Source organism: Vicia villosa, unplaced genomic scaffold (genome assembly GCF_029867415.1).
Source record: "Vicia villosa cultivar HV-30 ecotype Madison, WI unplaced genomic scaffold, Vvil1.0 ctg.000525F_1_1, whole genome shotgun sequence".
Classification (NCBI taxonomy): domain Eukaryota; kingdom Viridiplantae; phylum Streptophyta; class Magnoliopsida; order Fabales; family Fabaceae; genus Vicia; species Vicia villosa.
In genome coordinates this window covers 348,111-371,808 of record NW_026705243.1, presented here as the reverse complement: position 1 = coordinate 371,808, position 23,698 = coordinate 348,111, and the positions used below count along the sequence as shown (strand labels likewise).

Sequence of the window (23,698 nt, the reverse complement as noted above, 5' to 3'; positions counted from 1 at the left end):
CTCCTTTTGAGCGAGAACCATTTTGTGAAGGTCACGGGCACGGCAGCTCCACCGCGGGCGCGGTGATGAGTAACTGATGGGATCGTGTGATCATGGCAGTTGGCTCCATTAAGGAGTGGGCCATGTCACGGCGTTCTCTGTGGCCGGTGCGGTGCAGGACGCCATAAGTGCAAATCTCCTTGAAAAGCCCTATTTTCCTGGCGTTTTGGCTCGTTTCTTCACTAAAGGCTCCAAAAGGTCAAGAATCCTGAAAACAAAGGAAATACAGGCATAATACGAGAAAATGATAATAAAAACTAAGGAAAACATGTGATATTCGAGCCAGAAACATAGTGCGATTCAGTGCGATCAAATCCTCCCACACTTAGACTCTTGCTTGTCCTCGAGCAACAACTCTTAAAAGTAGATGAAGGAAAGTTCTGGTGTTTACAGGCTTTGGGCAAAGAGGGCTTCTAAGTTCGAGTAAAGGTGTGTTGCTAGGCACTAGCTATCCAAACTAAGGGTATCGTAACAACACTAAACGCAAGAATGCGAACATAAGCCTCATAAGTATGCAGACCGACCCCTAATATCCTACTATGCTAAGACTCTTTTTAGTACGAGGTCCTTTTTCATTCGGGTGCAATCATATTAAGCCCGTTATCCGTACCTACTCATGGTATAGTGACCGGTTAGTGACTCTGATCTCAAGTAACGGGGCTCTGGTACAAGAGTTGGTGTAACCCCTTTTTATTTCACCCACTTGAAGCTACGGGGGATCGGACCGTAGTCCTCCCTACCAAGTCCAGCACCAGATACCTCTAGACCAACTACAACGGGTGTGCCTTTTATAAATTTTTTTCTTTGTTTTTATTGGTGCTTACAACAATCCCGAGTTAAATAATCTTGTGAGGATCACCAAACTCATAGTTGCACACACACACACACACACGTATATATATATATATATATATATATATATATATATATATCTTACTTTTTGTGATACCTCCTTTCTTTGGTACCACATGGACGGGACTTACCCACTCACTATCCGAAATCTGGTAAATGATGCCAACTTCTAATAACTTAAGGACCTATTTCTTTACTACATCGCTCATGATAGGGTTTATTCTTCTCTGATGCTCTATTGAGGGTTTCGAATTTTCCTCTAGCAAGATCCGATGCATGCATACGGACGGGCTTATTCCTTTTAAATCAGAGACTTTGTATCCTAAAGTTGAGGGATATTTCCGCAAGGTATCTAAGAGTTAGTTTGTTTCGATTTGGTTTAGAGTGGCGCTTATTATGACAGGTCGATTCATCTCCTCATCCAAAAACTCGTATATTAGATTCTTGGGTAATTCCTTAAGTTCTATGGTAGGTTTCTTGGTGCACGGTATAGGGTCTGGGGTAAGTGCTAAGCATTCAAAAAGGTTGTCGTCAATGTAAGGTTCCATACTCTTAAATCCATCGTCCTCTAAAATGGGGGTAGAAGGTAATTTGATTAAGGAATCGTTGAGCTCATTTACACACTCATCAATGACGTCGATGGCATAATACGCATCTCCTATCACTGGTGCCATTAGAAATTTTGATGGAATGAACTCGATCTTTTCATCTCCTACCTCAAAAGTCAGCTTCCCTTTCTTAACATCTATTATAGTTCCAGCGGTTGATAGGAATGGTCTACCTATGAGGATTGGGATGTCATCATCTTCTTTGATATCCATAACTACGAATTCGGTCGGAATGTATAACTGACCAATCTTGACAGGTTTGTCTTCCAAAATACCCATGGGGTATTTAACGGATCTATCGGCTAGTTGTAATGACATCTTAGTAGGTTGAAGCTCTCCTAGTTTTAACCTCTTACAGATAGCCAACGACATCAGACTTACGCTTGCTCCTAGGTCCAAAAATGCTTTGTCTATCATATGATTTCCTAGGACGCAAGGGATAGAAAAACTTCCAGGATCTTTATCTTTCTTGGCAAGTTTATTCTCGGATATGGAATGACATTCTAAAGGTTTGGGATCGTCGAGTCGTCGTTTGTTGGACAAAATATCCTTCAAGAACATAGCATATGATGGTATCTGGGTTATTGTTTCAGTAAAAGGGATTTCCATGTGGAGTTTCACTATTACCTTAATGAACTTTTGGAAATGGTTTTCTGTTTTGGTGTTTTTAAACCTTTGTGGAAATGGAATGGGTGGCTTGTAAGGTTGTGGTGTGTGATTCTCTACCTCTGGTTTTGATTGCTTTTCGGGTTTCTCTAGTTCCTCTACCTGGTCATTAGGTTCAGCATCTTCCTTGGGTTTTTCCGGTGTCCTTAGGTTAGGATTTTTAGGTCCTTCATAAGCGGTTCCACTTCTTACGGTGATAGAATTTGTTGTTCCTTTGCGATTAGGTTGGGTTTGTCCATGGAATTATCCTCTAGGTACAACTTGTGCAGAGGTGGTTTGAGCTACTTGTGAAATTTGGGTTTCACGCATTTTGGTGTGGGTCATCATCTGGTCAAACTTGGTTGCCAGTTGAGTAACTAACTCGTTTGTGTGAATGTGTTGATTCATAAACTTCTCATTTTGCTGAGTTTGACTCTGAATAAAGGTGTATATGGTTTCTTTAAGGTTCAGTTTTGGTGGCACAACTTGCATAGGTTGGTTTTGTTTTTGTGTTTGGAATCCTTGGGGTCTCAAAGATCCAGAATTTTGGATGGGGTTTTTGTTTTTGTAAGAGAAATTTGGGTGGTTCCTCCATCCTGGATTGTAGGTATTCGAGAAGGGATTCCCTTGGGTATAGTTAACTTGGGTCTGAACTAGAATCGTTCAAAAGGTTACAGTCAATGGTTTGATGTCCTTGAGTTCCACAAAGCTCGCACTCCGATTGGATTGCTGCCACTGTGGTAGGGTTTTGAGACATGTTTTCGAATTTCAAGGCCAGAGCGTCCATCTTAGCATTCATTATGTCCATGCAACTTATCTCATGCTTTCCTCCATGGCTCTCCTTTTTCTCTACCGTCGCTCGTTCTATCCCCCATTGGGCATGGTTTTGGGCCATGTCCTCTATCAGGGCACAAGCATCGGGATATGGTTTGTTCATTAACACTCCGCCAGCGGCAGCGTCAATAGACATTTTCGTGTTGTAATGGAGTCCATTATAAAAGGTGTGTATGATTAACCATTTCTCTAGGCCATGGTGCGGACAGGCTCTCAAAAGTTCTTTATATCTTTCCCAGGCATCAAAAAGTGATTCGCCTTGGTTTTGAGTGAAACTAGTGATCAGGTTCCTAAGGACAACGGTCTTACTAGGTGGGAAATATCTGGCAAGAAAGGCTCTCCTAAGGTCTTCCCAAGTTGTTATTGAGTTGGCTGGAAGGGCATCTAACCAGTCATGGGCTTTACCTCTAAGGGAGAAAGGAAACAATCTTAAGCGGATGGCTTCAGGTGTGGCTCCATTTGTCTTTAGGGTGTCAGCTAACTGGATAAACACTTTTAGGTGTTGATTCGGGTTCTCTGTAGCGAGACCAGCGAATTGGTTTTGTTGAACCAGCTGAAGTAATGAGGGCTTGAGTTCGAAATTGTTGATTGTTATAGCGGGGTTTACGATACTAGAACTGGGCTCCTCATTAGATGGTTTAGCAAACTCTTTAAGCGGTCTTTGGTTACGGTCTTCAGCCATAGCTTTCCTTAATTTAAGGATAAACATACGTGCTCGGGCGTAACGTTCGGGTTCCACTAAAGGGTTTAATAGGTTACCGGTGCTACGATTTCTACGCATCTACCGGCTAGAATAGCCTTAGTCTAAACGTGATAACAATAGGGTACGAAATTTTGACGAAGTTGGTCCCCGACAACAGCGCCAAAAACTTGATGGGTCTGTAACGTATAGCCTAAATATAGTACTGCAAGTGCACAACCTATCAAAGTATTATAAAAGATTATCGAACCACAGAGACCAATCGTCAATATATCAACTCTATTGCTAAGGTGCTTATCTCAGGTGAACAAGAATATTGTTGTGAGTGCATTGCAACAAGGTAAGTGCGTGAAATGAATAACAATTTAAAACAACAGGTTGGAATGTAAATCATGAAATCAGATTATGATCCAGACATGCATAAATGAAACGACTCATGAGGCAGTATCTTCTATTTGTAGCAAAGAATCAATTTAACAGGAACTTGTAGCTTTTGGCTACTAAGAATTGAATTTACTATTTAATTTAGCTTCCTTTATTGTCACATAATAAAAGGTGCCTTTCGCGTTAAAGAGATAAATCTATTTTTAAGAAATTGATAGTTTTGGCTTAACAGAAAAGTGATTTTTACTTGGAAAGATTAACTTAAAGATACTCTTGGTTTTTGGCCAAGAGTCAGATTTCAAACCTACAAACGCGTCCGAAAATAGTTTCAAAATCGTTTTCAAAAAAGAGTTAATGATTCCTATTTAACCAACCAAATCACTTTCGCTACTTTTGTTTGGTTAAATAATAATCAAGTCATATCTTTGATATGGACGACTTTCAATCTTACCCAATAAACATTTAAACACAAATTGACTTAATTTAAAAGTAAAACATCCCCAGAGTAATTTCACTAGCATGATAATTAGAACACGGACATGATGACAATCATTACACTCAAACCTTTATAATTTAGCCACACATAATAAGTGCGAGTCTATAACACATGTAGACTATGATAAGTGCAAGTAATTAAAAGGGTGCGAGTCTATAAATCGTGTAGACTATGGTAAGAGCATTTAGAGTCTATAAAGCATGTAGACTATGGTAAGAGCAAGAAAATAAATAAAGCAAGTAAATTGAACCTTACTCCGATTGGAGATTGAATCTTGATACAAAGTGAAGGCTGGTATGATAAATTTCAACCAAAGTGCTCCAAGACTCGATTACAACTCAATCTACACCGTAGTAACTCCCCGATGTGAAGAGGTTACTACTTTACAGAAACTGATAGTATATGGCTTAAGTTTGTACTAAGCTTGGATGAAAAAACGAAAATGAAAAACTAAACTATATATAATGGATCTTGGAAGTGCGTAAGGACAGGAGTGTCCCTCAACTCCTTTTGAGCGGGAACCATTTTGTGAAGGCCACGGGCGAGGCAGCTCCACCGCGGGCGCGGTGATGAGTAACTGATGGGATCGTGTGATCGTGGCAGTTGGCTCCATTAAGGAGTGGGCCATGTCACGGCGTTCTCTATGGCTGGCGCGGTGCAGGACGCCATAAGTGCAAATCTCCTTGAAAAGTCCTATTTTCCTGGCGTTTTGGCTCGTTTCTTCAATAAAGGCTCCAAAAGGTCAAGAATCCTGAAAATAAAGGAAATACAGGCATAATACGAGAAAATGATAATAAAAACTAAGGAAAACATGTGATATTCGAGCCAGCAACATAGTGCGATTCAGTGCGATCACGCTACGTGGGAGGCAACCCACACTTTTTGTTGCTAATTTATATTCTTGTTTATGTTTTTTCTTTTTTCAGCTAATAAAAAAGATTGCAAAATAGGAACGTGGAAAGGTGATGAAGTTGAAAAATCTGAAAGACCACTTTATGCCTCCATAGTGAGGACCTTGTGAGTTCTATCCCGCCGTGCTTGCGTCAAAACATTGAGGACAATGTTTAGTTCAAATTTGGGGGAGTTTCCTTTTACTTTGCTTATACTTTTCTCATTTTATCTTTGCATGCTCGTTTCTTCTTCATTTTTTCTCACCTTTTTCTCGAACAAGGATCGAAAGAAATTTTTTGTTAAAAGTGTTTTGGTTGTGAAGCAACGGGGAATAGTATATAAAGTTAGAGGGATGAAAAATTGATCCTTATTATTATTGATCCTTAGATGTTTAATAATTTGCGATCTTTTTCCACTGATCAATAAATGTGGAACTATTTAAAGCGTATATACAATCAGGACAATGCGGAAATCTGTCAGTTCAAGAATATTATTCTGGCTTTTTGATTTTATGGACAGAACACTTTGCGATTATACATGTTGATTTTCCCAAGAGTTCTCTTGCGGATGTCCAGGAGATTTACAATACTAGTAGGCGAGATCAATTTCTTATGGAACTTCGTCCAGAATTAGAAGTTGTTAGAGGTACTTTCCTGAACAGGAATCTTGTTCTTTCTTTCACTACAAAAAATACGCCTAACTACGAGGGTTAGTTTAGGGAGGTTTTGTCAAACCCTCTCAAATTCGCTAAATAGAAAAAATAGCGTGTTAATGTTAGTTTACTTTCAATGGGTTATAAGACCCCTTAAATTGAACAATTAATTTTCACTTTTTTTCACCAGCACTCTATTTTATTCCACTTTCCTCCATTTTTAAATTTTTTTAATGAAAAATAAATATATAAATATAAAAAAAAATAATAACTTAGATTCCACTTGTCTCTCCACTTCCTTCATAAAACCCTATTTTCTTCTATCTTTCTCTACGTCCCCTCTGCTCGCAACCTTCCCTTGTTCACGGCCTAACTCAACCTCCTTCTATTTGCATTATTTTCTTTGCTTCTCCTTTGTATGAAAACTCTTTCGTGAAAACTTCGTGTTTAACTCCTTGTTTGTACTCACGACATTTGTATTTCTCGTGCTCATCTACCATATAACTGTAAGTAACTATGAATTTTAAATCTATTTGTGACATGTGTAACGCCTGTTTTTACTTTAATTATTTATGTTATGTGTGTTAGAACATGAAAAGTTCTGATCAATATTTCTAAATTTGATGGCTCTGACCCTGAAGATCTGGATGGCTTCATCAGAACATGGTCTAGCAGACATCAAAAGATGGTCGTGAAGAAATCAGAACATGATCTAGAAAGCATTAGAAGATGGCAGTCAGAAACATCTGAAGATCTGATGGTATCACGCTACAAAGCACTTCCAAAGTCTGATGACTGAAGTTGCATCTGCACCAACGCTGAAGACTCTTGTAACACCCTTCTAATACCCCGCATAAATAATAAACAATAATCAGAGTAAAACATGAAAAGGGCATTACAACTTCCATATAATCAAAATAAAAACTCATGCCATGCCATAAAAGGAACGTTAAACCAAAATTATTCAGATCATCATGTTAACACAGCGGAAATATCTTTAACATCTGAACAATGCAACATCCAAAGTCATAGACTTTAAAACACCACCATAATAAAACACCCAAATAAAAAGAGTTTAACAATTAACTCTAAACGACGTTCCCAGTGTTACACGACCAGAGCATGACACGGACCCAACTAACTCTAACGAACTACTTGACGAGCTATTCCTCACCAAGTACAAGAGCTACTCCTCAATCTGAAAAATAACAACAGTAAGGGTGAGTCTCATTCGCATTTAACCAATGTTATAGGATATAGATGATAAAATATCAATCACATGCTATTCACCCAATTACAGTTACGATCAGATTCTCAACCACACAATCAGTACAACAAACACATAATCAACACATATTATAAGCATTCAGAAGCTCTGACCCTGAAGATCTGGATGGCTTCATCAGAACATGGTCTAGCAGACATCAAAAGATGGTCGTGAAGAAATCAGAACATGATCTAGAAAGCATTAGAAGATGGCAGTCAGAAACAAGGCTCTGAAGATCTGATGGTATCACGCTACAAAGCACTTCCAAAGTCTGATGACTGAAGTTGCATCTGCACCAACGCTGAAGACTCTTGTAACACCCTTCTAATACCCCGCATAAATAATAAACAATAATCAGAGTAAAACATGAAAAGGGCATTACAACTTCCATATAATCAAAATAAAAACTCATGCCATGCCATAAAAGGAACGTTAAACCAAAATTATTCAGATCATCATGTTAACACAGCGGAAATATCTTTAACATCTGAACAATGCAACATCCAAAGTCATAGACTTTAAAACACCACCATAATAAAACACCCAAATAAAAAGAGTTTAACAATTAACTCTAAACGACGTTCACAGTGTTACACGACCAGAGCATGACACGGACCCAACTAACTCTAACGAACTACTTGACGAGCTATTCCTCACCAAGTACAAGAGCTACTCCTCAATCTGAAAAATAACAACAGTAAGGGTGAGTCTCATTCGCATTTAACCAATGTTATAGGATATAGATGATAAAATATCAATCACATGCTATTCACCCAATTACAGTTACGATCAGATTCTCAACCACACAATCAGTACAACAAACACATAATCAACACATATTATAACATTGGACAATCTTCCATTCATGTTATAATAACACAAGTAGCCTAATGCAATGCAACTACATGCATGTGGTACCAAAATCTGGGATAACACATCTCACCGATCCACCATCGTCAAGGATACGGCAACACCCACTCACTAATTCCACACAATGGGAACTAGCTACCACTGATCCACCATCGTCAAGGATCAGCCACACAATGATTATGAATGCATGTATCAACCATCACATGCTCATCACCTACATAAGTCAACCAAATGTCATAATCATCAACTACAATAATCAATAGATATACACAATCATGCTATTTCTCAACCATAGTAAAACACATATTTTATACCAACAATACATGTATAACAAACATCGGTTACAACCACAACATCATACAGGTGAAATATTCATTAATATACCTGTACGCATAAACCACCACAACCAATTAAAATCGAGTGTTTCAAAATAATTTCGAGTCACGACTCCCTCTATTTTATTAAAAATGTTGTAACCTTCTCTATTCCACAACTCCCTCTATTTTATTAAAAATGAAATAAAATTATTTTAATTAGTAATAGGGCCTACCAATGCACCCCCTCTTTACTAATCACAACTCAAGCCCAATTGCTTAATTCTTCATAATCGTCAATAATTCCAAATAATTCCCCATAATTCAATTAAGTTAATTAAATTAAATTATGAAAATATGGAGTGTTACAACTCTGATATTCAAACGTTATTCTAATAGTCTGAGTCCAGAAGCACGTACAAGATGAAAAGGCTACAACGTCAAATCTGTCTGACTGACAAATGGAACGTTAGAAGCTACAAAAGGCAAAGTCAGCAAAAGCAGTTGAAGCATGGCTCGAGGTAGTTGACAAAAGAGTGAAACATTAAATGCAGCAGTGTACTATTCACGCAAAGCATTAAATGCTCTCAACAGTCACATTTTCTAATTGCCTATATAAAGAAGTTCTGATGTTGAAGTAGTAATAACACTCTCGCTCTAAGTACCAAAACGCTGCCAAAACGTTGTCACACAAAGACAGCAAGAAACTTCATCTTCAACCTCACAACTTTGTAATATCTTAGTGAGTGTTTAGAACTTAAACTTGAGAGAAAAATCACTTGGTGATTATAGCTTATTAAGAGGCAAATTAAACTCTTGTAATATTTGTTTGCATCTTTGTAAAAGGAATTTCCTAGAGTGATCAAGTTGTGATCTCTATACTCTAGAAGACTTAGTAGTTGTCTAAGTGAAGAATCATTGTAATCAAGATTGATTAGTGGATTAAATCCTCAGTTGAGGTAAATCACTCTGTCAGGGGTGGACTGGAGTAGTTTAGTTAACAATGAACCAGGATAAAAATAACTGTGTGATTTATTTTTATCTACCATTTTTGGAAACAACCCTTATTCAATCCCCCCATTTCTAAGTTTTTTTCACTCCTTCAATTGGTATCAGAGCGCCGGTTCTAGGTGCAAACACTTAACCGTGTTAGAGAAAATATTCAGGGAGAAAAACACAAAATGGTTGATCCATCTACTCCAACTCCTAATGAGCAAAACAATAATGGTAACAATGGAAGTAGTAGCTTTAATGGTTACAACTGACCACCATTCTTTGATGGTGAAAACTTTGAATACTGGAAAGATAGAGTTGAAAGTTATTTTCTATGTCAAGATAGTGATCTATGGGACTTAGTGTTGGATGGTTACACACATCCGGTGAATGCTCATGGAGTCAAGATTCCTAGACAAGCTATGAGTGATGATCAAAAGAAAGAGTTGAAGAATCATCACAAATCAAGAACTATATTGTTAAATGAAATTTCTCATGCTGAGTATGAAAAGATCACAAACAGAGAAACTGCTCATGACATCTTTGAATCTCTGAAGATGACTCGTGAAGGAAATGCAAAAGTCAAGGAGACAAAAGCTCTGGCTCTAATCCAGAAGTATGAAGCTTTCAGAATGGAAGATGATGAAAACATTGAAGCAATGTTCTCCAAATTCCAGACTCTAACTGCTGGATTAAGAGTTCTTGACAAGGGATACACAAAAGATGATCATGTTAATCAGATAATCAGAAGTCTTCCCAAAAGATGGGGACCAATGGTTACAGCATTCAAGATTGCAAAGAACTTGAATGAAGTATCTCTTGAGGAGCTTATAAGTGCACTGACGAGTCATGAGATTGAGCTAGATGCAAATGAGCATCAAAATAAAGGTAAGTCTATTGCTTTAAAATCTAAAAATAAACACTGTGCTAACGCTTTTCAGGCAGAAGAAGAAGAAGATGAATTGTCTCTCTTATCCAGAAGGGTGAATCAACTCTGGAAGAGCAAGCAGAGAAGATTCAAGAATTTAAAAAGACCTGAAAAGGGAGAATCTTCTGAACACAGAAGATCTGGCAAGAAGAAGGTAGTGTGCTATGAATGCAAAGAACCTGGACACACAAGAATGAATGTCCTAAGCTTCAAAGGGAAAAGCCCGGAAAGAAGTTTGAAAAGAAGAAAGGCATGATGGCTACATGGGATGACTTTGATTCATCTAATCAAGAGTCAGACTCTGAAGATGAGCAAGCCAACATAGCACTCATGGCAACAGTTGATACTGAAGAAGAATCTACTTCTGATTCAAACTCTGATGAAGTATTTTCTGAACTCACTAGAGAAGATTTAGTTTCCAGCTTATCAGAACTTTTGGAAGTCAATAGTCAACTTAGTATCAAATACAAAAAGCTCAAAAAGTTTTTTGCATCTGAAACTAAGAGCCTTGAAATAGAAAACTCTGAACTAAAAGAAAAAGTTTTAAAATTAACTAAAGATGTTGAAACATCTTCAAGTTCAGATAAGTCTATTCCAAGCACTAACAATATTCTGAAATAATATGACTTGAGCTTCAGAAAGTTATTATCTAGAGGTATAGGCAGAAGTCAGCTAGCCTCTATGATTTATGGTGTAAGTAGAAACAAAAGGATAGGTATAGGCTTTGAGGGACAAATCCCATATAAACTTGAACCTATTGATGAAATGATCATTAAATACAAAACTTTGTATGAATAGTTCAAGTATGGTCATTCTCATGATATCAAACATACATCTCACTCTAAAACTTTCCATATCACACACACAAAAAAATATGTTGTTTCACATTCTGGAAAATCTTATGTAAAATCTCAGTTCAATCAGAACGTGAGAAGGACTAACCCCAAAGGACCCAAAATAATGTGGGTACCTAAGGAAAAGATAATTCCTGTTGCATATCTCCTTCACAATGCAAAAGACAAACATGTCATGGTACTTGGGCTCTGGGTGCTCACGTCACATGACGAGAAGAAGGTCTATGTTCCAAAGTCTGGAACTTAAATCTGCTGGAGAAGTAAAGTTTGGAGGGAATCAGAAGGGCAAAATCATAGGCTCAGGAACCATATGTATTGGTAATTCTCCCTCTATAACTAATGTTCTTTTAGTAGATGGATTAGCTCATAACTTATTGTCCATAAGTCAATTAAGTGACAATGGTTATGACATAATCTTTAATCAAAAGTCTTGTAAAGCTATTAGTCAGAAGGATGGCTCAATCCTATTTACAGGAAAGAGAAAGAACAACATTTATAAGATTGATCTTTCAAATCTTAAGAACCAACAGGTTACTTGCCTTCTGTCTGTTAACGAAGAGCAGTGGGTCTGGCATAGATGATTAAGTCATGCTAGTTTGAGAAAGATCTCTCAAATTAACAAACTCAATCTAGTCAGAGGACTCCCTAATCTGAAATACAAATTAGATGCTCTTTGTGAAGCATGTCAGAAAGGGAAGTTTTCAAAACCTGCGTTTAAATCTAAAAATGTTGTCTCTTCCGCTAGGCCTTTAGAACTTTTGCACATTAATCTTTTTGGCCCAGTCAAAACAGCATCAATCAGAGGCAAGAAATATGGATTGGTCATTGTAGATGACTATAGCAGATGGACTTGGGTAAAGTTCTTAAAACACAAGGATGAGTCTCATTCTGTGTTCTTTGACTTTTGTAATCAGATTTAATCTGAAAAGGAATGTAAAATCATAAAAGTCAGAAATGATCATGGTGGTGAATTCGAGAACAGATTCTTTGAAATCTATTTCAAAGAAAATAGTATTGCCCATGATTTCTCTTGTCCTAGAACTCCACAACAAAATGGATTTGTAGAACGAAAGAATAGAACTCTACGAGAAATGGCCAGAACCATGATCAATGAAACTAATATGGCTAAGCATTTTTGGGCAGAAGCAATTAACACAGCTTGTTATATTCAGAATAGAATCTTCATAAGGCCTATTCTAAATAAGACTCCTTATGAATTGTGGAAGAACAGAAAGCTCAACATTTCATATTTCCATCCATTTGGATGTGTTTGTTATATTCTGAATACTAAAGATCATCTGAACAAGTTTGATTCCAAAGCTCAGAAGTGTTTCCTTCTTGGATATTCTGAACGCTCTAAGGGCTACAGAGTATACAATTCTGAAACTCTGATAGTTGAGGAATCAATCAATATCAGATTTGATGATAAGCTTGGTATTGAAAATCCAAAGCAGTTTGAGAATTTTGCAGATATAGACATCTCTAACTCAGATCATGAAGAACCCAAAGGAAAGGATGTATCAGAAGATCAAGTTGCAGCGTCTTTAGAGATTCTCAAAATATCTGAATAGCCAACACTCAGAAGATCTTCTAGAATTAATTCTGCTCATCCAGAAGATGTTATTATTGGAAAGAAAGATGATCCCATCAGAACAAGAGCATTCCTAAAGAACAATGCAGAATGTCAATTTGGTTTAGTTTCTTTGATTGGGCCAACTTCTGATGATTAAGCTCTTAAAGATGCTGACTGGATAATTGCTATGCAAGAAGGGTTAAATCAGTTTACAATGAATGATGTTTGGAATTTGGTTCCAAGACCTAAAGTATTCAATATCATTGGAACAAAATGGGTCTTTAGAAACAAGTTGAGTGAGAAAGGTGAAGTCATCAGAAATAAAGCCAGACTGGTTGCTCAGGGATATAGTCAGCAAGAAGGTATTGACTATACTGAAACCTTTGCACTAGTGGCCAGGTTAGAATCTATTAGATTATTAATTTCTTTTGCCACTCAGAATAAAATCAATCTGTATCAGATGGATGTTAAGAGTGCCTTTTTAAATGGTTATATAGATGAAGAAGTTTATGTTCACCAACCTCCTGGTTTTGAAGACTCTAAGTCTCCAGAACATGTTTTCAAACTAAAGAAATCATTATACGGTTTGAAGCAAGCTCCCAGAGCTTGGTATGAAAGATTAAGTTCTTTCCTTCTGGATAATGGTTTCACAAGAGGAAAAGTAGACACAACTCTCTTCTGTAAAACCTATAAAAAGGATATGTTAATTTGTCAAATTTATGTAGATGATATTATTTTTGGAACATCTAATGCTTCACTTGGAAAGGAGTTTGCTAAGTCTATGCAGGCATAATTTGAGATGAGCATGATGGGAGAACTCAAATATTTCCTAAGCATTCAGATCAATCAAACCTCTGAAGGAACCTATGTTCATCAGACTAAGTATGTCAAAGAACTTCTGAAGAAGTTTAATCTTTCTGAAAGCAAAGAAGCAAAAACTCCAATGCATCCAACTTGCATATTAGGTAAGGATGAGGTAAGCAAGAAGGTAGATCAGAAGATCTACAGAGGTATGATAGGATCTCTTCTCTATCTGACTGCTTCTAGACCTGATATTTTATTCAGTGTATGCTTGTGTGCTAGATTCCAATCAGATCCTAGAGAATCTCACTTAACTGTTGTTAAGAGAATTCTTAGGTATCAGAAAGGCACTACTAATGTTGGTTTAGTCTACAGAAGATCTGGAGAATACAACTTAGTAGGATATCGTGATGCTGATTACGCTGGAGATAGAGTTGAAAGGAAAAGTACTTCTGGAAGCTGTCAGTTTCTGGAAAGTAATGCTAGAGACAGAATGTTGTTTATATAAATTAGTATAAAAAGAAACGGAAGACTGCAGCTGGTGAAAATTGAGGCAAGAATATTGCATAACTTTGTAGCTCCATTACAAGTAAGAAACACAATTCTGACTTAAAGCTATTTTAAACTTTTTTGTTGTAAGTGTGAAATAAAAAAAGGTGTTAGTGCAAAAATTGTAGACCAGGTGGTTGATTATGTGGGTCATGTATGTTAAAGAGTTTGAATACAAAAATTGTGTATTGTGGCCTTGAAATTTTCAACAGATATTTATATGTAATATTTTTTGTTCAAATAAATTAACAATGTGGCTCCTATAAAGTTGTGGTTGTGATTTTAATGAAAATTGTTGGATATCTGAACATGATATTAGGCATATTTCAAGTGTGTTAATTTTTAACTGTTTTAATTGAGTTTATTTCTCACGAAGTTTCTCTACTTTTAAGAAACTGTATTTAAGTATTTTTCTTTTTATTAATCAATGTTATAGCGTTTTACTATTTTCTAATGTTATTTATTTTTGTTAATTCTAAAAATATTTTTGTTATTTTATTCATTTTTTATTTATAATTTATTATATTTTATGTTTTTAAATTATTTATTGATAAAAAATAGAAAAAATTTACAAACAACCACATTCTTCTTAAAACACCAACAAAATAGCACACATTCTCCATAAATTATTATTTTTAATTATTTATTAATTAAAAAAATAGAAAAAATTTACAAACAACCACATTCTCCATAAAATACCAACAAAATAGCACACATTCTCCATAAATTATTTTTACCTATTTATTTATTTATTTATTATTTGTTTAATTTATAGAACTATTTAATAATTTTTCATCTAATTACTTATTAATAAAAAAAATAACAAAAAAACACATTCTCAATAGCAAAAAAATAGCACATTCTCCATAAAATAATAAATACTGATTTCTATTTTAAAGATACAAATATTTTTAAAAAATAAATATAACTAATGATGTCACATTATTATTTATGCCTATGTATGATTTAAAAAATTCAAAAAAATATTAACGCTTTTTATAAAATAGAAAACTGCAAAAAAATTCAAAAAAACAGAATTCACGTGTGGTTTTATATATATTTTTTAATAATTTTTAATTGAACTAGATTTATTTCAGTAAGATTTTCGGCTTAAACTCCTAACCCTAGGGTTAGGGGCCTTGGTTTTATTGTGAGTGAATCAGTGTTTGTGTCTAGGTTTACAGTATCCTTAGGTTTGTTTACTTTTTACCATGATTGATAACGTTTGGAAGAAGGTGATGTATAAAAGAAATTCCAGAACTAAATGGGATGCAACTGTGGGTGGTGGCCGGAACGAGTCAGAAGTATTGTCAACATTCTTTTTCACAGACTTTGACGATAAGTGGAAAGCTAAGGACATGTATGAGGTGTTTAAGAAGATGGGAGATATAGATGAAGTCTACATTCCAAATAAGAAGGATAAGAGAGGGAGGAGATATGGATTTGTGAGGTTTGTTAATGTCAAAGATGACAGGTTATTGGCTACCAAACTAGATAATGTGTTTCTGGAGGGCAGAAAACTATTCGCTAATATACCAAGATTTCAGAGGAAAGAAAAAGGAGGGGAAAAGGGTGTGAATTCAAACATAGTTAACAACAGAAGGGTAACGACTAAGGTGGACAGTAATGTGCAAAGGAGATTGGGGGCTGAAAGAATAAATGGCTTATCTTTCGCTGATGCAATGATGAACAGAAGGGGGGCGGATCGAATATGGAAAATAGAAACCAAGAAGGTACGCGGAGTCATCTCAGCTTCAAGGTAGAAGAAGAGACTTTGAAGAAATACGAGAAGACATATGTAGGGATTGTTAAGGAAGCGGGTCTGGCATTTAACATTAAGAAAGCTTTTCATGAGGAAGGTATTTTTTCTATTATGGTCACTGCTCTTGGAGCAAACATGTGTGTTTTAGAGGACCTAATAGAAGGAGAGGCGGAAAGATTCATAGAGGAGAGAAAAGTGTGGTGGAAAGTTTGGTTTAAAGAGATTATACCATGGGAGCCTCAAGATGTTGATTTGGAGAGAATGGCTTGGATTAAATGCTTAGGAATCCCATGTCATGCATGGTGCAATGGATTCTTTGAGACATTAGCATCGTCATTAGGAACATTCATACATTGTGATGATAATACCTTCACTAAGCTGAGTATGGATGTAGCTAGGCTCAGAATAAGAACAAAATGTATAGCGGTCATCAACGAAATCATCCTGGTTTTGATTAATGGCTTGTTATTTAGATTTTTCGTGGTTGAAGATGTGTCTGAGTAGCAGGATTATGCACACAACCTGAAGAAGGTGGAGACAGAGGAAGAGTCTAATGATTACTCCGGCGACCTTAGCTCCGGCAAGGAGGACGGCGAGGAAAGTGATGAAGGTCTCGAGGGAGGTGACCAAACCAATAAAGTGCTTCTCATTAATGAGATTGGGACAACTGAGGGCTTTGAAGGAGAAAGGTCCAAATCTGAGAAACCTAGGTATGAGGAAAATCAAGATGAAACACGTAATAGGTGGAAAGGTTTGTCAGGCAGCCAAAAGGTTATTTCTGTTTTACCTGATGGTACTTCTCCTATTTTGGTGAAAAGGAGGATCAAAGAGAAAATCTGTCTTGATTGCTGTGTGTTGCACCCCAAAATTTGCCCTCTTCTCAATGCTATAAGTTATCAACGACGTTTATTTCGTCGTCCAAAAATCAAGAAAAATTAAAGAGTTTCTATTATTTTGAGATTGTGAAGTCAATGGTTTCGTGAGGTGAATTGCAAATGGAATAAATCATGGTACAAGGTTATGGGCTTAAAGAGGGCATTGTGTTCAAGACGCTATTATGCTTCCAATTTCTTGGTGGTTTATTGTACAAGTTTGGTTTGAATTAAGGTACCAAGATTGAGTCCATCGAAATTTGCAAATGGATTGAGATTTATTCACCGAATATTCATTCAAGTATTGATGCAATTCCATCCAAATTTATTGAATCACTCATTCATTCAAGATCCACACATCTTTATGTTTACCATTTATTAACTCAAGATTCAAATTCATTCAAATCTCTTGCAAGAGTCATTATCATTCAAATTCAAGAAAAATCCATACAATTCATTACAAAAAATTCATATTCAAATTACAAAATCTCAAAGTCCAAAGATATTACAATTATCATTACACCATTCAGACTCAAAGTATCCATTACAAAATTATACCAAGCTTTGTACGTAAACAATAAAAACCGGTTAATATTGCAGCAATGATAACATAAAGCGGACCAACTTCATTTCACAAAACAAGCCTTACAGCATCCAAAATCAAAACTAAACCGCAACGGTTCGATAGGGCCAAAGCACTTAACAAAACTGCTGCATAACTGAACCGTGTGTCAACCATAAAATGGGCATCTAAAAGGAAGAAAAGGAAACCGGTTCAAGAGGCTGAACAAAAAAAGAAATCACAAAATCAGAAGAAAAAAAGGAGGCATAACAGAAATTGGCAGAGAAAACTGGGAAAGAAAAGAATACAGAAAAGCATAACAGAAACTCTCTCTTCACTCTTGAATTCTCTGCAACAAAATAGAAGAGAACAAAATCATCACAAGAACCACATAACAGAATTGATAACCACCTGTAACAAACTCTTCAACCGAGATTTCTTTCTCTCTCGATCTTCTTCTCCAACAATCTTCACCAATCTTATCTCTGATTCAATCACCTTCAGAAAACTCAAGAATCTCCAATCATCATCATCGAACCTCTCTCAATCTTCTTCCCCAATTTCAGCTTCATCATCATCGATCACCACTCAACAACCTTGAATCTTCACCACAGAGCATCATCATCGATCGTTCACCGAAGCATTCGCATCCTTCATCAATTTCTTCATCCTCAAGAATCGTTCTCCGCTACATACAACACCAATTATTTGTTCATCCCAGACTCACACCAATAAAACAACAACAACGTACTCACTCGGTTACGTTCAACAAAAAATCGAAGCAGAAAGAAAAGGAGAAGATTGAAGAAAGAGAATCAGAAGGTTATGCAAAGAAGAAGAGTATGTATACCTGAAGAAATCGCATCAACCTCCAACAATACGCATCATCTCCGCCATCATCGACAAACGCTCTGCGCGCCGATCTCTATATTCACGATTTACGGTAACAATCTTCAAACCTTCATTCACATTTACACGGCATAATCAATATCAGCATCAACGCAAACTTCATCAACAACAGCAAACGCACTTTCATTGAAATGAGATCGGAGAAGTGAGAGTGAAACGAGATCGAAAGCAGAGAGAGTTTGAGGGAGAACGCGGGATGAGAGAGCATGAGGCGGAGATGAGAGCACGTTCATGGTGATGGCCGGAGGCGATCAGAGACATGGCAGCCGCGCCATTTCATCGTGAAGAAGAAGAAGGGAGAACAAGTTGAAAGGCCACAACGAGTTAACCCTAACCCCTCTTTCTCTTTGTTTAACATTTCAATTAATATTTGTTAATTAGAATTAGAATTGATTGAGTTTATTTTTAATTGAATCAAAAAAAAAATCTGATGAAAACAAACGTTAGATTAGGCCACGAATTACTTTTGTTCACCCCCTTAGATCCAGTGCAATGTTTTTCTGGCTAGTAGAAACTGTAACAACAAAAACAAGCTTCGGGCCAACACTTTGGGCCTGCTGCGCCCTATATTCTGTTTACACCTTATTTTCGATCAATAAACCCCCTGGATCCATTTATTTTTATGTTAGAACTAGGTTTTCAATTAGATTTTTCCTATTTCTTTTTAGGTGATGAATGCATGTAATAAAAATCATTTGTGTGTTAGTTTATAGATGATAAAATGCTATAAAAAAATTTATGTTTGATTGGATTCCTTACATTGATTTTAAAAAATATAAAAACACATGTAATCTTTTGCTTGTTAGATTTTAATTGTTTTCTTACATAGTTCTATTCTAATTCTTAAGATAGAAAATGCCATGAAAAATAATATTCTTGTTAGATTTTATTCTTAGAATTTAATTAGAATTTTACCTCTATTTTGTTTCATAATGCAATTGTGCGACTTTGTTCGCATTTTCTTGTTATTTCTAATAAGTGTGCTAGCTTGTGCAAGGTACTTTGAGAGAGTTCGATTGGGATTCAATTGCGTTGTGTTCCACTTTATTTGTGGGACACGAACTTATTCCTGATCTCTCATCCATTAAGATGTATTCCTATATTGTCTGGATTGTATTTCTTGCAGCTTGCTTGCGTGGTTGTGTTTGATACGCACCACATAGAGGTTGTGATTTATTTTCACACTGCATCGCTTTGACGCTTATGCTGGACTCCTGGCTTTGCTGGATGTTAGATTACGTGAAGTTTCTTAGTTCTGCTTGCGTTGCTAGCTCACTGCGGATTCGCTATCCGCTCGGTATCCCCTTTGTCCCTTTTACTCTTTAGCACACCATATCTTGCCATGAGAAGTAGGGTAGGCATGCAGCATCATATTTGCCATGAGAAGTAGGACCTAGGCATTCATCTGGCCAAGCCCTCGAAAGAGGCTCTGTTTTTGTTTGTTTATTATTCCTTGCTTCTTTCTTTTTTTACTTTCCGCCTGTCTCGGGTGGCTTTCCCCGTTGACAATAGCTTCGGGTGGCTTTCCCCATTAGCTAACAGTATGTGGCGTGCCTGTCTCGGGTGGCTTTCCCCGTTGACAATAGCTTCGGGTGGCTTTCCCCGTTGACAATAGCTTCGGGTGGCTTTCCCCGTTAGCTAACAGTCTGTGGCATGTTTATCTCGAGTGGCTTTCCTCGTTGATTACATCTGTCGTGAGAAAGACCCAAAGCAACGAATCTTAACCAACTGAAATTCCAACAAGCAGTGAAGCAACTAAACACCAGGCATGGGGATTACATCAACTTGCTTCTTACTCTTTCCGTCTCTGTTGACAAGCAAAGGATACTAACAAGGAAACTCCAAGAGAGGAGGAGGTGACTCTGGATATGAAACAGAACCTTGAGAATGAGAGGTGCCTTTGCAGATCACTCTTGATTACTGTCTGGCAGAAGATTCTGACGAAGTCACATGGAATTTGTCAGTGCTTTAAGGATTCGAGCAATGCAAATGGTGCAATGCTCAAGATAGACAATGTCTTGCTTATCCCTCGTGCGGAAGCCCCAATCAACTTCAAAGACTTGCAGATCACAACATCACAACCAGGTGCCCCAGATTAGAACTCACACCTAGTGTCATTGTCATCAAGCAGAGAATTTGCAAACATCAATGCAGTACGGAGCTTAACCAGTTGCAAATAAAGCAAGCATGGAATAAGACATGAGAATCAGATAGATTTATCTTTCGGTCCTCTTTTGTCGTTTCAAAAAGCGTACCCCTTGAATTCACGAGAGAAAGGAGATTAGCCGCTGACGAGGAACTTCAAAAACCGCACAATTGTGGAAGAGATCCACGAAGTGCTCCCTGAGTTTTTCTTAATAAGAGTCCTTGAGCACGAGTCATACCTTGCATGTCTTCATAAACAACCCCAACTGATTTTGTTTCTCGGTCAACTCCCCACAAAGTTGTTCCATGACTGATCTATGAGCACACAACACGAACAAGCCAAGTCGGTGTGTATGGATAGAGTACCAAATCTGAATAAGTAATCCTCAATCCTGAACACCTGTTATGCATGAAATGTATGAGATGCATGATATGCGTGCAATGCCATGTTCATTTAATTTCCAAGGAATCCTCGTGTTTTGATTTTTAGCAAGCAAGAGATGGAAAAGCTCGATACGAGGCTCAAAGATATGATTCCTTGGAAATGGAAGGAACATGTATGCTGTTATTTTTTGTACATCATTTTCTCAAAAGTAAATATGCAATGATGCAAAATGATGGGAACCAATGTCTCCACAATACCGAAATATAGTTGCACTGGTTCAAGGGTGCGGCGTAGCTTCAGGATACCAAGAACCAATTAACCGCCGATAGAACCACTCCTGTTGTACCACGTCTGAATAGAACCCAAAAGTAACAGGATCAAAGCTCCGCCGTCGTTTCAGAATACCAAAATATCGGGCACAATGAGAACAGACCAAATAAAGGTCCGACCTCAACTCTGAAGAAGCAAATGGTATGTAGGAACCAAGGTTTCCTGTCCCATCCCACACCTCACAGGTAGGAATCCTAAACACACACAGGATGTCCCTAATGGTCGCCAGGAATTTCGAACAAACAATGAGAACGCCTGCCTACGGCAATAAGCATGCCGGACAGAGATCGCCTCACCGAGTTCTCTCTTGGTTGTGGTATGCTATGCTAACTCTACGTGCCAGGCGCCACGAGAGCCAACATAACTATCCATGCTAATCTAAGTGTATACTTGGTCTGGGTAATGGACCTTTTACCTCACAGTAACATCCCGCCCGCCAAGAAAACAACCAGCCAGCACAGCAGTATATCCAGAATATGGAAAGCGGTAAACACATAGATGCAAATGCATGCAAGCAGTATATACAAAGGATGATAACAATAAACACACACAAACACCCACAGAAAGGAAATCAAACAAGAACTAGGAACGACACTCGTTCTCCCCAATGGAGTCACCAGCTGAAGCAACTGGAAAACTCATCGAAACAAATACAATGAAGTCGCCATCGAACATCTATTTATCCTACAATAAGGAATGGGAAATATCGAAGAAAACCAAATTCCATGTGACTTCGTCAGAATCTTCTGCCAGACAGTAATCAAGAGTGATCTGCAAAGGCACCTCTCATTCTCAAGGTTCTGTTTCATATCCAGAGTCACCTCCTCCTCTCTTGGAGTTTCCTTGTTAGTATCCTTTGCTTGTCAACAGAGACGGAAAGAGTAAGAAGCAAGTTGATGTAATCCCCATGCCTGGTGTTTAGTTGCTTCACTGCTTGTTGGAATTTCAGTTGGTTAAGATTCGTTGCTTTGGGTCTTTCTCACGACAGATGTAATCAACGAGGAAAGCCACTCGAGATAAACACGCCACAGACTATTAGCTAACGGGGAAAGCCACCCGAAGCTATTGTCAACGGGGAAAGCCACCCGAGACAGGCACGCCACAGACTGTTAGCTAACGGGGAAAGCCACCCGAAGCTATTGTCAACGGGGAAAGCCACCCGAGACAGGCGGAAAGTAAAAAAGAAAGAAGCAAGGAATAATAAACAAACAAAAACAGAGCCTCTTTCGAGGGCTTGGCCAGATGAATGCCTAGGTCCTACTTCTCATGGCAAATATGATGCTGCATGCCTACCCTACTTCTCATGGCAAGATATGGTGTGCTAAAGAGTAAAAGGGACAAAGGGGATACCGAGCGGATAGCAAATCCGCAGTGAGCTAGCAACGCAAGCAGAACTAAGAAACTTCACGTAATCTAACATCCAGCAAAGCCAGGAGTCCAGCATAAGCGTCAAAGCGATGCAGTGTGAAAATAAATCACAACCGCTATGTGGTGCGTATCAAACACAACCACGCAAGCAAGCTGCAAGAAATACAATCCAGACAATATAGGAATACATCTTAATGGATGAGAGATCAGGAATAAGTTCGTGTCCCACAAATAAAGTGGAACACAACGCAATTGAATCCCAATCGAACTCTCTCAAAGTACCTTGCACAAGCTAGCACACTTATTAGAAATAACAAGAAAATGCGAACAAAGTCGCACAATTGCATTATGAAACAAAATAGAGGTAAAATTCTAATTAAATTCTAAGAATAAAATCTAACAAGAATATTATTTTTCATGGCATTTTCTATCTTAAGAATTAGAATAGAACTATGTAAGAAAACAATTAAAATCTAACAAGCAAAAGATTACATGTGTTTTTATATTTTTTAAAATCAATGTAAGGAATCCAATCAAACATAAATTTTTTTATAGCATTTTATCATCTATATATAAACTAACACACAAATGATTTTTATTACATGCATTCATCACCTAAAAAGAAATAGGAAAAATCTAATTGAAAACCTAGTTCTAACATAAAAATAAATGGATCCAGGGGGTTTATTGATCGAAAATAAGGTGTAAACAGAATATAGGGCGCAGCAGGCCCAAAGTGTTGGCCTGGAGCTTGTTTTTGTTGTTACAGTTTCTACTAGCCAGAAAAACATTGCACTGGATCTAAGGGGGTGAACAAAAGTAATTCGTGGCCCAATCTAACGTTTGTTTTCATCAGATTTTTTTTGATTCAATTAAAAATAAACTCAATCAATTCTAATTCTAATTAACAAATATTAATTGAAATGTTAAACAAAGAGAAAGAGGGGTTAGGGTTAACTCGTTGTGGCCTTTCAACTTGTTCTCCCTTCTTCTTCTTCACAATGAAATGGCGCGGCTGCCATGTCTCTGATCGCCTCCGGCCATCACCATGAACGTGCTCTCATCTCCGCCTCATGCTCTCTCATCCCGCGTTCTCCCTCAAACTCTCTCTGCTT

General features: G+C 37.4%; 2 protein-coding genes, 1 long non-coding RNA gene and 1 other non-coding gene across 4 annotated transcripts; 2 read left to right on the top strand and 2 right to left on the bottom strand.

The window, feature by feature from the left end:
- Window positions 1-1,250: 1,250 nt before the first annotated feature.
- Window positions 1,251-3,660, bottom strand: LOC131629138 (uncharacterized). Its single transcript, XM_058899940.1, has 2 exons — window positions 2,787-3,660; window positions 1,251-2,377 (listed from the first exon to the last, which is right to left on the bottom strand). Exons 1-2 carry the CDS (start codon window positions 3,658-3,660, stop codon window positions 1,251-1,253), a joined length of 2,001 nt encoding a protein of 666 aa, XP_058755923.1.
- Window positions 3,170-3,276, top strand: LOC131629152 (small nucleolar RNA R71). The gene has a single exon (XR_009291980.1). It is a non-coding gene; the product is annotated as a small nucleolar RNA R71 (small nucleolar RNA).
- An 11,801-nt stretch (window positions 3,661-15,461) lies between the features above and the next one.
- On the top strand, window positions 15,462-16,516 carry LOC131629137 (uncharacterized). Its single transcript, XM_058899939.1, has 2 exons — window positions 15,462-15,854; window positions 15,944-16,516. Exons 1-2 carry the CDS (start codon window positions 15,462-15,464, stop codon window positions 16,514-16,516), a joined length of 966 nt encoding a protein of 321 aa, XP_058755922.1.
- A 242-nt stretch (window positions 16,517-16,758) lies between these two features.
- Window positions 16,759-18,713, bottom strand: LOC131629149 (uncharacterized). The gene is made up of 3 exons (XR_009291978.1): window positions 18,297-18,713; window positions 17,858-18,134; window positions 16,759-17,667 (listed from the first exon to the last, which is right to left on the bottom strand). It is a non-coding gene; the product is annotated as an uncharacterized LOC131629149 (long non-coding RNA).
- Between the last annotated feature and the right edge of the window lie 4,985 nt (window positions 18,714-23,698).

Excerpts from the sequence above, each read along its gene's own strand:
- LOC131629137 (XM_058899939.1), top strand. The coding sequence starts at position 15,462 with ATGATTGATAACGTTTGGAAGAAGGTGATGTATAAAAGAAATTCCAGA. Across the intron at positions 15,855-15,943 it reads ACATAGTTAACAACAGAAGG|AAGGGGGGCGGATCGAATAT; the intron begins GTAACGACTAAG and ends AATGATGAACAG.
- LOC131629138 (XM_058899940.1), bottom strand. The coding sequence starts at position 3,660 with ATGGCTGAAGACCGTAACCAAAGACCGCTTAAAGAGTTTGCTAAACCA. Across the intron at positions 2,378-2,786 it reads CGATTCTAGTTCAGACCCAA|GAACAACAAATTCTATCACC; the intron begins GTTAACTATACC and ends CTAATCGCAAAG.